At 44.8% G+C, this 11,990-nt stretch overlaps 1 protein-coding gene across 1 annotated transcript in view; it reads left to right on the top strand.

Moving 5' to 3' along the window:
• Positions 1-11,990, top strand: part of LOC121302250 (voltage-dependent calcium channel gamma-7 subunit-like) — a 30,730-nt gene that overhangs the window by 2,190 nt on the left and 16,550 nt on the right. Inside the window, exons 2-3 of the mRNA XM_041232090.1 lie at positions 4,535-4,730; positions 6,983-7,069. Of these exons, the coding sequence (XP_041088024.1) occupies positions 4,535-4,730; positions 6,983-7,069 (283 nt within the window). The remainder of the gene's footprint in view (positions 1-4,534; positions 4,731-6,982; positions 7,070-11,990) is intronic.

The following is an 11,990-nucleotide window of genomic DNA, read 5'->3' as shown; positions in this document are numbered from 1 at the left end:
TCGCCACGTAGTCTTCTTTGTTCAAGACTGAACAGATTCAATTCTTTTAGCCTGTCTGCATATGACATGCCTTTTAAGCCCAGAATAATTCTGGTCGCTCTTCTTTGCACTCTTTCTAGAGCAGCAATATCTTTTTTATAGCAAGGTGACCAGAACTGCACACAATATTCAAGATGAGGTCTTACTAATGCATTGTACAGTTTTAACATTACTTCCCTTGATTTAAATTCAACACTTTTCACAATGTATCCGAGCATCTTGTTAGCTTTTTTTATAGCTTCCCCACATTGTCTAGATGAAGACATTTCTGAGTCAACAAAAACTCCTAGGTCTTTTTCATAGATTCCTTCTCCAATTTTAGTATCTCCCATATGATATTTATAATGTACATTTTTATTTCCTGCGTGCAGTACCTGACACTTTTCTCTATTAAATGTCATTTGCCATGTGTCTGCCCAGTTCTGAATCTTGTCGAGATCATTTTGAATGACCTTTGCTGCTGCAACAGTGTTTGCCACTCCTCCTACTTTTGTGTCGTCTGCAAATTTAACAAGTTATCGTTAGGTTTCTTATCTGGACACCAGGCATCAAACGGTTCCCCTGAGTTTCAATCTCCTTAGTTTTATATTTTGAACTAGGGGAACTATCTGAATCATGTTTGGTGTTGCTGTTGGTTTTACTTGTTCTTACATATTTGCATATATCAGGAGAACCGCTTGTCCGATTGTGATGAAGCTTGCTGAGGAGTTATTCAGAGTATCAGAATCTGAGAGTGTGTGGAGGATGCTTGTTTGTCTATTTGACTCAGTTTGTGTAACCCTTATTTTTCAGTAGAGTGTACATTTTCAATTATATTTATATCTAAAAAAAACAAAACCAGTAATAAAAACACTATCACAGAAAGGCCTGTGTATATGAATAAATCTTCAATCATGACTTAAAAACAGCAAGACTCCGAGCTTCTCTGACAAAAGAAGGCAGAGCGTTCCATGGTCCTTTGATACTATTAGTATTTTTGTATTTACCTTTATTTGAATTACAAATAAGGTGTGCACAGTTTTTCAAACTTTTTTTATTCAAAGCTGTAGGGGTTGAACTGAACACTGTTATATGAAGAGGAGGTTAAATGTCAGCAAAACTTGCAAAGAAAATGTACAAAATGAAATGTACTGGTTGCATAAGCATTCAGCCCCTTAAGTCAGTACTTGGCAGAAGCACCTTTTGCAGCAGTTACTGCTATGAGTCTTTTTGGATTGGTCTCTACTAGCATTGCATGTTGGATGGAGAAATATTTGCTCATTCTTCATGGGAAAATTGCTCCAGTGGTATGATGCATCTTCTAGTTCTTAATGATGTGCTAAGAGGGATAATCAGCGTCTTTAAAATTTTCTTGTACTTTTCTCCTGCTCTGTGCATCTCTACCACATTATCCCTGACTTGTTTCGAGAGCTCCTTGGTCTTCATGGTTGCTTTGTTGGATCACTATGTTAGTTGCAGCTTGAAAGTCTTTATATACCTGACGGAAATTATCTACAAGTTAAACCACTTTGATTACACACAGGCTGAAACCATTTCACTAATTTTGTGACCTTTCAAACAAATCATTTGCACCTGAGCTGATTTAGGGCTGCAGCACCAAAGGGGTTGAATACTTATGCAACTGAGATTAATCCCTTTTTCTCCATAAATCTTACATATTTATATTCTATATATATTTTTTAACTTTATCAATGTGGAGTAGTTTGTGTAGATTCTACATGTAAAGTCTAATTTGAAAGCATCGTGTACGCTCAGGTGCCAACAAAATGTGAAAACTTTGCAGGAGGGTGAATAATTCTGCAAACCACTGTGTGTGTGTGTGTGTATATATATATATATATATATATATATATATATATATATATATATATATATATATATATATATATATATATATATATAAAACAAAATTTAATCTAAATTTTTGACTCATCAAAGTAGCCACCTTTTGCAGATATAACAGCCGAACACACTCGTGGCATTCTTTCTACAATGGAAATCAAATACTGTTCGGAAAGTTCTTCCCAACACTGTTGCAGAAGTTCCCACAAATGTGTTGCACTTGTAGGTTGCTTTGCTTTCACCCTTCTGTCCAGGTCATCCCAAACCAGCTCAATGGGGTTTAAGTCTGGAGACTGTGCTGGCCATTCCATGATTTGAAGCCTACCATCTTGTTCTTTACTTCTAAGGTAGTTCTGACATAGCCTGGAGGTATGTTTTGGGTCATTGTCTTGCTGTAGGATGAACCCCTGACCAACTAGGCGTATACCAGAGGGTATTGCATGGCGCTGCAAAATGCTGTGGTAGCCGTTTTGGTTCAGGGTGCCACTCACTCTGCAAGTCGCCGACTCTGGATCCAGCAAAAGAGCCCCAGACCATCACGCTTCCTCCTCCATGTTTGACAGTTGGTGTCACACACCAAGGAACCATCCTTTCGCCTACTCGACGGAGTACAAAAACCCTGCGTGATGAACCGAAGATTTCAAATTTTGATTAATCGGTCCATAAGACCACCTTCCAGTCTTCAGTAGTCCACTGGTGGTGCTTCATGGCCCAGGCAAGCCTCCTTTTCTTATTTTGCCATCTTAGCAATGGCTTTCTTACTGCCACTCGACCTGTCAAACCTGCAGCTCGAAGTCTTCTCTTCACAGTTGAAACTGAGACTTGCTTACTTCGACCAGTGTTAAGCTGTGCTTGAAGCTGTTGTCCTGTGAGCCACCTATCACGCAAGCTGTTGACTCTCAGAAACTTGTCTTCTGATTCTGTTGTGGCTTTGGGTCTGCCAGACCTCTTCCTGTCAGAGTTTCCTCCAGTTTCCAAGTGCCTTTTGATGGTGTAGGAAACTGTATTCATTGACACCTTGGCTTTCTTTACAATTTCTCTAAAGGAAAGACCTACACTTTTAAGGGTTTTAATGGTTTGTCTGTCTTCCTTTGTTAATTGCCTTTTTCTCGCCATTGTGATAGCAATAGACACTTCCTGCAGCACAATACTGTCCAAATAATGCTTAAGAGGGTGTAGTAACACAGTCTGTTCCAGCACTGCTTTTATACAGACAGAGGGTTTGTAAGTAATCAACAAAAGTTGGGACACCTGTAGGAATTGTTAGCATGAATGTTCAAGGCTTATACAATATATAAATAATTTCACAGAGCTGTAGTGATAATCTATTATAAAAGGAAAACAGATAGATATATGAATGCACTTCAAGATTGTATTTGGTCTGTTCATACTGATAAAACAAGGAAGACGTTACGCTATCGTTATATTTGTGCCTGTTTTTTTGTTTTTGGCTTTTTTCGTAGTCAGGACTTTGATAAAGTAATACTAATCTATCTATTATGTGTTCATTTTTAGAGGGAGAGAAATCAGGGTTAACATTAGAACAAAACCGGAGCCTCCATTCTCCATGACAGATTACACCAGCATCGTACAGACGCTGAGTAAACGGGATATCCTGTGGAACTGACTCCCGCTCAAGATGCCAGTTTCTGAGTCCCTGCCTCTCTTTAAATCTCGCTTTAAAACACATTGATTTAAATTTGCATTCTTTTAGATTCTGTGTGGTTTTTATTTTCTTCATTGTTATTGTTGTTAGTAGTTTGTATCCGATTCTGTACAGGTCATGAGTTTTGTTTTATTGCTGTTTTACTCGTCTTGCTTTGTTAAGCGCTTTGTGATAATCCTTTATGAAATGCGCTATATAAAATACAGTATTATTATTATTATTATTATTATTATGATGATGTCAGTTCCTGTTATATAATCACAATGTTTGTACAGTTATTAATTTGACTTTTGGTCTATAAAATAAACCTCATACCTTTTTAAATTGTATCCGCGTTGCTCTGCTCTGGGTACAGTATTTGTACTCCACTGTCCAATATGATTTGCGTTGTGGGCCTCACGTGTATCTACATGGGACGGTACAAACCTCAGGCATCTACAAATTGGGACGCTCTATAGCAATGGTTTCCCGCGTTATGAAAGATAATGTACGTGTTTAAAAAACTAATAGCGGTAATTGTGTACGTGTTCATTGAGGGTCGGTCATGTAAACTATGCTACTGCATAAAAAAAATCTATTAACAGATTAAGGGTTTTGGGGAGCAAAATACTACCAAATATACTTTAACTTCAAGCCTTTTATCCAGGTCACATTTTATTAAAGCATTTCCACAGTGTTTTCCAGGCAGTTACAGTGTAATTACTGTGTTGTCAGACACACCAAATTTAATTATAATTGGCCTCTCTCTCAGACCCCTCTCCTCAGTGTGTTTGTAATAATCTTGTTTCTCTCTCTCTCTCTCTCTCTCTCTCTCTCTCTCTCTCTCTCTCTCTCTCTCTCTTTCTCTCACTCTGTATCTCAATCTCTCCCATTCTCTCACTCTGTCCCTCACTCGTTCTCTCACTGTCTCTCTCGTACTCTGTCTCAATGCTTTTCCCTCACTCTCATGCTCTCTCACTCTCTCACTCTCTCACTCTCTCTTTCTAGATGAGCTCCTTCAGCAGTCGTGCGCTCATGCTCCTCTCCTCAGTGTCCGGTGCCTGTGGGCTGCTCCTGGTTGGGATTGCCGTCTCCACGGATTACTGGCTGCTCATGGAGGAGGGAATCATCCTGCAGCAGAACCAGACCACTGAGATTAAGATGGCGCTCCATGCTGGGCTCTGGAGAGTCTGCTTTGTAGCGGGTAAGGAGAGAGGGTGGGGGAGTAAGGGGTGTGAGGGGGTGACTTTCCACCCCCTCCTTACTCTCCCACCTCCCCCACTCCCTCACCCCCTTCCTTACTCTCTCACCCCCCACTCTCCTACCCCCAAACTCCCCCACTTGGTGGGGAAGCAAATGAGAGGGTGAGGAGGTGAGATAGTGGAGGAGGGATTGAGATGGTGGGGGATTGAGGGTGCCTCCACCCCCTATCTCCCACCTCACCCTTATTCTCCCACTCACTCAATCCCCACTCTCTCACCCCTCCCTTACTTCCAACCCCCCAACTCCCTTACTCTTCAACCCCCTAACTCCCCCACCCCCTCCCTTTACTCTCCCACTCCATCACTCCCCAAACCCCTCCCTTACTCTCTCACTCCATCACTCCCCAGAGAGTCTCCCTTACTCTCTCACTCCATCACTCCCACCCCCTCCCTTACTCACTCCATCACCCCCACCCCCTCCCTTACTGAGGGTGGGGGAGGGACCCCTCCTTTAATCTCTCACCCCCTCAGACCTACACCCCCACTCTCCCACCACCCCCCTCCCTTACTCTCCCAATGAGAGGGTGGGGGTGTGAGGGGGTGAGAGTCTGGAGGAGGGAATGAGATGGTGGGGGATTGAGGGAATGAGAAGTTTGGGGATTAAGGGGTGAGCAAGTTAGAGGCTGGGGTGGAAATGAGAGGGTGTGGGAGTGAGGGGGTGGGGCAGGGAGTTAGAGGGTGGGGGAGTGAGTAGATGGGGGAGTTAGAGCATGAGAGTGGCTGACAGGGTGTGGGATTGAATTAGAAGGTGAGGGAGTGAGAGGGGGTGACAAGGTGTGGGATTGAATTAGAAGGTGAGGGAGTGAGAGGGGGTGACAGGGTGTGGGATTGAATTAGAAGGTGAGGGAGTGAGAGGGGGTGACATGGTGTGGGATTGAATTAGAAGGTGAGGGAGTGAGAGGGGGTGACAGGGTGTGGGATTGAATTAGAAGGTGAGGGAGTGAGAGGGGGTGACAGGGTGTGGGATTGAATTAGAAGGTGAGGGAGTGAGAGGGGGTGACAGGGTGTGGGATTGAATTAGAAGGTGAGGGAGTGAGAGGGGGTGACAGGGTGTGGGATTGAATTAGAAGGTGAGGGAGTGAGAGGGGGTGACAGGGTGTGGGATTGAATTAGAAGGTGAGGGAGTGAGAGGGGGTGACAGGGTGTGGGATTGAATTAGAAGGTGAGGGAGTGAGAGGGGGTGACAGGGTGTGGGATTGAATTAGAAGGTGAGGGAGTGAGAGGGGGTGACAGGGTGTGGGATTGAATTAGAAGGTGAGGGAGTGAGAGGGGGTGACAGGGTGTGGGATTGAATTAGAAGGTGAGGGAGTGAGAGGGGGTGACAGGGTGTGGGATTGAATTAGAAGGTGAGGGAGTGAGAGTGGGTGGCAGGGTGTGGGATTGAATTAGAAGGTGAGGGAGTGAGAGGGGGTGACAGGGTGTGGGATTGAATTAGAAGGTGAGGGAGTGAGAGGGGGTGACAGGGTGTGGGATTGAATTAGAAGGTGAGGGAGTGAGAGGGGGTGACAGGGTGTGGGATTGAATTAGAAGGTGAGGGAGTGAGAGGGGGTGACAGGGTGTGGGATTGAATTAGAAGGTGAGGGAGTGAGAGGGGGTGACAGGGTGTGGGATTGAATTAGAAGGTGAGGGAGTGAGAGGGGGTGACAGGGTGTGGGATTGAATTAGAAGGTGAGGGAGTGAGAGGGGGTGACAGGGTGTGGGATTGAATTAGAAGGTGAGGGAGTGAGAGGGGGTGACAGGGTGTGGGATTGAATTAGAAGGTGAGGGAGTGAGAGGGGGTGACAGGGTGTGGGATTGAATTAGAAGGTGAGGGAGTGAGAGGGGGTGACAGGGTGTGGGATTGACTTAGAAGGTGAGGGAGTGAGAGGGGGTGACAGGGTGTGGGATTGAATTAGAAGGTGAGGGAGTGAGAGGGGGTGACAGGGTGTGGGATTGAATTAGAAGGTGAGGGAGTGAGAGGGGGTGGCAGGGTGTGGGATTGAATTAGAAGGTGAGGGAGTGAGAGGGGGTGACAGGGTGTGGGATTGAATTAGAAGGCGAGGGAGTGAGAGGGGGTGACAGGGTGTGGGATTGAATTAGAAGGTGAGGGAGTGAGATGGGGTGACAGGGTGTGGGATTGAATTAGAAGGCGAGGGAGTGAGAGGGGGTGAGAGAAGGTCTTGGTCAGTGCTTTTTCTTGTTTTCTCTCTGTCAGGTGCTGAGAAGGGCCGCTGTGTGGCATCGGAATATTTCTCTGAACAAGAGGTTGAAATCACTACAGAGAACACAGCTAATATACTGAGTGAGTTCAGAACACTGTACTACAACAACACTCTATACTGCAGTATCACAGCACTATACTACAATCTAGGGGCCTGTCCCTCACTCCCAATCTCCCTTTCTCTCACACTCCTCTCTGTCTCATCTCTCTCTGCTCTCAGTTTCTCTCTCTGTATCACAACTTACTTTTCTATTTGTTTTAAGCATTTTATGTCATTGTTGTTGCTGGAGGTGAGACGGGTGGTCGGGTTCGACACAATCAAATCCCCCTCACGTACAAACAAAGCTATTGTCATAATTTTGAGTAAAAAATGTAGTTAATACAATTGTGGAAGAAGGATTTGTTTTAAATATTTCTGTAATGCCTCTATCTACACCTCTTACTAAAGTAACTTTCCTGATATGGAAAAATAATGTCACTGATTAAAATGATCAGATAAAACTTGTCAACCCTCTGATCCCACGAGGGAGCGGCGGAGGTGAGCCTTAGTCATCCCCAGCAGAGCCGGAGGGGTGGGGAGTGGAAACTGGCACTGCTGGCCATCCCCCTGTCGGCTCCTGTTCACATCCCAGTCAGTCAAACCAGTAGAAACAACTACACTGTCCAGGAGATCATTGTGTTGTCGTTGTAGTTGAGCAATGGCTTTTTACCAACGGGAAAAATCCTTTTGGTCTTTAACAGACGGGTGCTGGGATTTTAATAAGAGAGCGCAGCTATTTGATTTTTTTAAACAGCCAACAAGTGAATGTAATTTATTACAGGAGATGCATCAGACTGCAGTAACAAGTCTCACTTGTATTTTACTGTATTTTAAGTCATGGCTCAAATTTTAGTGCTGGGGTTGCTATTTTATTTTCTCCAGGGCTTGAAGCAGAAATGTTATCTACAGATGAGATTATCCAGAGAAGAGTTTTAAAATGACAGGTAAAATATTAGCAGTATTTTTATTGATTTTATTAATATTTCTGCTCCTAACGTTGGGGGGAGCAGGTTTCATTTTTAAAAAAGCTGAGTCAGATGCTGGGGATCTGTGATGCTGACCAGTTCCTTGTGGTTGGAGGGGATTTTAAGATAGAAACCATGAGGAACCTAATCCGCAATCTGTCAGGGAGATGACCGCTGTATTAAATGAATTTGACCTGGTTGACATATGGAGGAATTTTCACCCTAAAGACAAACAATATATGTGGATTAAAGTAAATCTGAATCAGCTGTCAGGGGCATATTTGGATCACAAAACATCAGATGAATAAATTAATTAGAAGCTGTGTCTTACCCAGTCCAATTTCTGACCATCATTTTGTATCTGCCACTGTCTTAATATCCACTGTAGGACACTTAAAATCATGTCAGCATTTTAATACAAAACTGCTACCGAACACCAATTCATTAATCATTTTAAACTTTTCTGGGAAAACTGGAAAAAGGCCAAAATAAATGATACCAGTCTGCGGCAGTGGTGGGATTCTGATAAAATTCAAATTCAAATCTTCTGTTAACAATGCACTGGGTATGTCAGCAGGGCAGTGACCTGGGGAGAGATGGTGGAGTTTGAGAAGCAGCTGGACGGTCAGAGCAGTGAGGGGTGTGTTGGGGCTGCAGGAGAAGAGGCAGCTTCTGGGCATCCTGCTGGAGGAGAAGATGAAGAGCTCTCTGCCCAGAGCCTCAGCTTTACTGAGCTCAAGGACATCTCTCCCACAGCCTTCTCTTTGGCCTGTAGAAGAAGACAGCAGACCGTAAACAGAAGTGCTACCTGAGGCTGCCTTGCGGGATAGAGGTCTCCAGCCCTGCGGATCTCAGGCAGGTAGTAATCTTTTTAAGTGAGAGCCGTGACCTGAGAGAAACCGAGCAGCTGCATCAGCGTCTGCTCACCTTCCAGGAGCTCAATGCCGCCGACACTCAGCCACCAATGGGAAGTTGCCTGGGATCGATGGACTGCAGGCGGAGTTTTATAAGTGTTTCTGGACCTGTATTGGCCTCTGAGCTGCCGCAGGGCAGTAATAACTCTGCTGCCCAAGAAAGGAGACCTCTGCAGGCTTAAGAACTGTCGTCCCATCTCCCTGCTGTGCTGCAATTATAATCTGCTTTCCAAGGCTCTGGCCAATTGGCTAAGGACACATATCGACTCAGTGGAGCACAGGGACGAGTCCCACTGCGTGCTAGTGAGATCCATTTTTGATAATTTGTTTTAAATTAGATACCTTTTTAATGTGTCCAAATTTTCTTCCCTCTGTTTCCATACCCTCTCTCTCACACACTCCTTCTCTCTAGAGTAGGAGTGTGGTTTGATTTGCTTTTTGTTGTTGATTTACTTTAGTTTAAATACAACGTATTTGTTTAAGTGTTGTGTGTGTGTGTGTGTGTGTGTGTGTGTGTGTGTGTGTGTGTGTGTGTGTGTGTGTTTGTGTTTGTGTGCAGGGGTTTTGCTGATGGCTGGTCAGCCGAGACCCAGCGATGAGCTCTCATTCCCGGGGACGACGACTGTGGCTCTGGGACTCAGCCTGGAGCGTTGGTCCCCCTCTTCTCAGAAGGTGTGGAGCACAGCGCTGAGTCTCAGCCCAGCGCTGCTGTGATACCTAAGTGAGGAGGAGGAGGAGGATGACGAAGACAGAGGAGTGCTCTCTGAGTCCTCGATGCACTCCTAGATCCCTGGCAGCCAGACCTCAAAGGCAAAACTGTAGAAGAGATAACTGCTGCTATTTTAAACACTTAAGAGGAGTGGCAGACTCTAAGTGGAGGAATCAGCTGTCTGTGAGGAGGAGTGCCCCAGTGTGGAACCCCCTGGGTAAGAGAGCTAGGGATCGGCTGTGGAGGCTCCTGCAGTGCCGTGTGGTCTGGTGGTTAAAGACAAGGGCTTATAACCAGGAGGACCAGGGTTCAAATCCCAGCTCAGCCACTGACTGAGCAAGTCACTTAACCTCCTTGGGCTCCGTCTTTTGGATGAGACGTTGTTGTAAGTGACTCTGCAGCTGATGCATGGTTCACACACCCCTGTCCGTAAGTTGCCTTGGATAAAGGTTTCTGCTAAATGAACAAATAATAATAATATTTTAGCCACGGGGAGGTTCCTGCACAGAGTGGACCCCAGCATCAGCCCTGCATGCAGTTTCTGTGGTCAGGAGGAGACAGTGTTTCATACGTACGGAGACGCTGTGAGACTGGAGCCACTGTTTCACCTCCTGACAGACTGCAGCAGGGGCTCTCGGGTCGCATTCACAAAACACATTTTTATTTTTAGCACCCCCTATAGTTTGAAACAAAGAAGAACATGTATTATTATTAATTTTATCATAGGCCAAGCAAAACTGGCCATTTTAAAATCTCTCAAGAAGCAACTATCTGGGACAGGACTGACCAGTGCGGTCAAGCTGTTCAAAGTGCTCCTGGTCAGTAGGTTAAAGGTCACCTACTTTGACTGCTGACTGTTAGAGACACTCTGTACTCTGTGAGCGAGGAGGGAGAGATCACGGGTTCCTTTAAAAATCCTCACCCTGAATTATTAATCCGTTTTATTGTCTGAATTTAAATTTGTTGTTTTTTTTATTGTTTTAGTAAAATTACTATTTTGTTGTCATTTTACTGTGGTTCCTGGGTAGGTTTCATCTGATCCCAGAGCTTCATACTTGTAATTGTGTTTTGATTTTTTTGTTTTGTAATGTTTTTTTCACGATTGCATGGAATAAGGACCATTAAAAGTCAACAAGTCTCTCTCGCTCTCTTTCACACACTCTCTCTATCTCCCACTCTTTCACACTCTCGTTCTCTCTCTCTCTCTGTCTCTCTCTCTCCTGTGCTCTCTTGTAGTTGAACGTCTCCTTCTCTTTGCTTATGCTGTTCTCTATGATCTCTCTCTCTCTCTCTCACCTGTGCTCTCTTGCAGTTGAACACCTCCTCTCTGCTCATGCTGTTCTCTATGATCTCTATCCCTCTCTCTCTCGTGGAGGATTGTGAGATTGTGGGCAGAGCTGGAGGAAGCAGTGTGGTAGGAATGGAAACTCTTGAGCGAGTTTATGGATTATTTATTGCAGTACGGTTGAGTTTTCTAATAAATAGTCTATTAATTTATTTAATTGTTAATTAGTTCTGTTAAATTTGCTGTGGTTGTGTTTGTGCTGACTTTAGGGCAGCTCAACCACAGCTATGGCGTCTCAGTGGGGCGGAGCAGGTCAGACTCGCTGGCACGGCTGACGGTGTGCCCCTGACAGTGCGGTGTGGGTGGAGGATTGCCTGCTCGCTGTCAGTGAGGTGGAAGGGGGAGAGAAAATTGTGTCTGCATCTGGAAAGAACAAAGGGTTAGACAAACTGATCCAGGAAGGGTTTGTGGCAAAAGGAGCCTTGGTGCAGGTGTCCCCCTTACCAACGCCTGTAACTAAAGTAATTCTTTCTAATGTGCCCCCTTTTCTGAAAAATGAGTTGTTGGAGAGAGAGTTGGGTACATTTGGAAAATTAATGTCCCCGATCACGAGTATATCTCTGAAACTAAAGTCTTCTTTAGAAGGCAGACTTGCATGTTGCTGAGAAATATTAACACTGTAATAGAATAGCCTGGACATTTAACATAGGAGGAAGCAAATATGTTGTTTTTGCCAGTTCTGATACAATGTGCTGCTTCAAATGTGAATTTCAGGGGCATCAGAGGAAAAACTGCCCAATGAGAGAAACTGAGGAAGGGCAGGAGGCAGGGGGAAAATCGGAGAACACAGGAGGAAGAGCCAGAACCAGAGCCAGACTCAGAAACAGAGCCAGAACCAAAACCAGAACCAGCCAGCCAGAGTAAGAGCTAGAACCAGCCAGCCACAGTCAGAGCCAGAACCAGAGCCAAAACCAGAACCAGACAGCCAGAGTCAGAACCAGAGGCAGAACCAGAATCAGAGCCAGACTCAGAACCAGAGCCAGAACCAGCCAGCCACAGTCAGAGCCAGAACAAGAGGCAGAACCAGAG

The sequence above is a fragment of the Polyodon spathula genome, chromosome 29 (genome assembly GCF_017654505.1).
Source record: "Polyodon spathula isolate WHYD16114869_AA chromosome 29, ASM1765450v1, whole genome shotgun sequence".
Lineage (NCBI taxonomy): Eukaryota > Metazoa > Chordata > Actinopteri > Acipenseriformes > Polyodontidae > Polyodon > Polyodon spathula.
The sequence above is the reverse complement of the archived record's forward strand: the minus strand, read 5'-3'. Positions and strand labels throughout refer to the sequence as shown.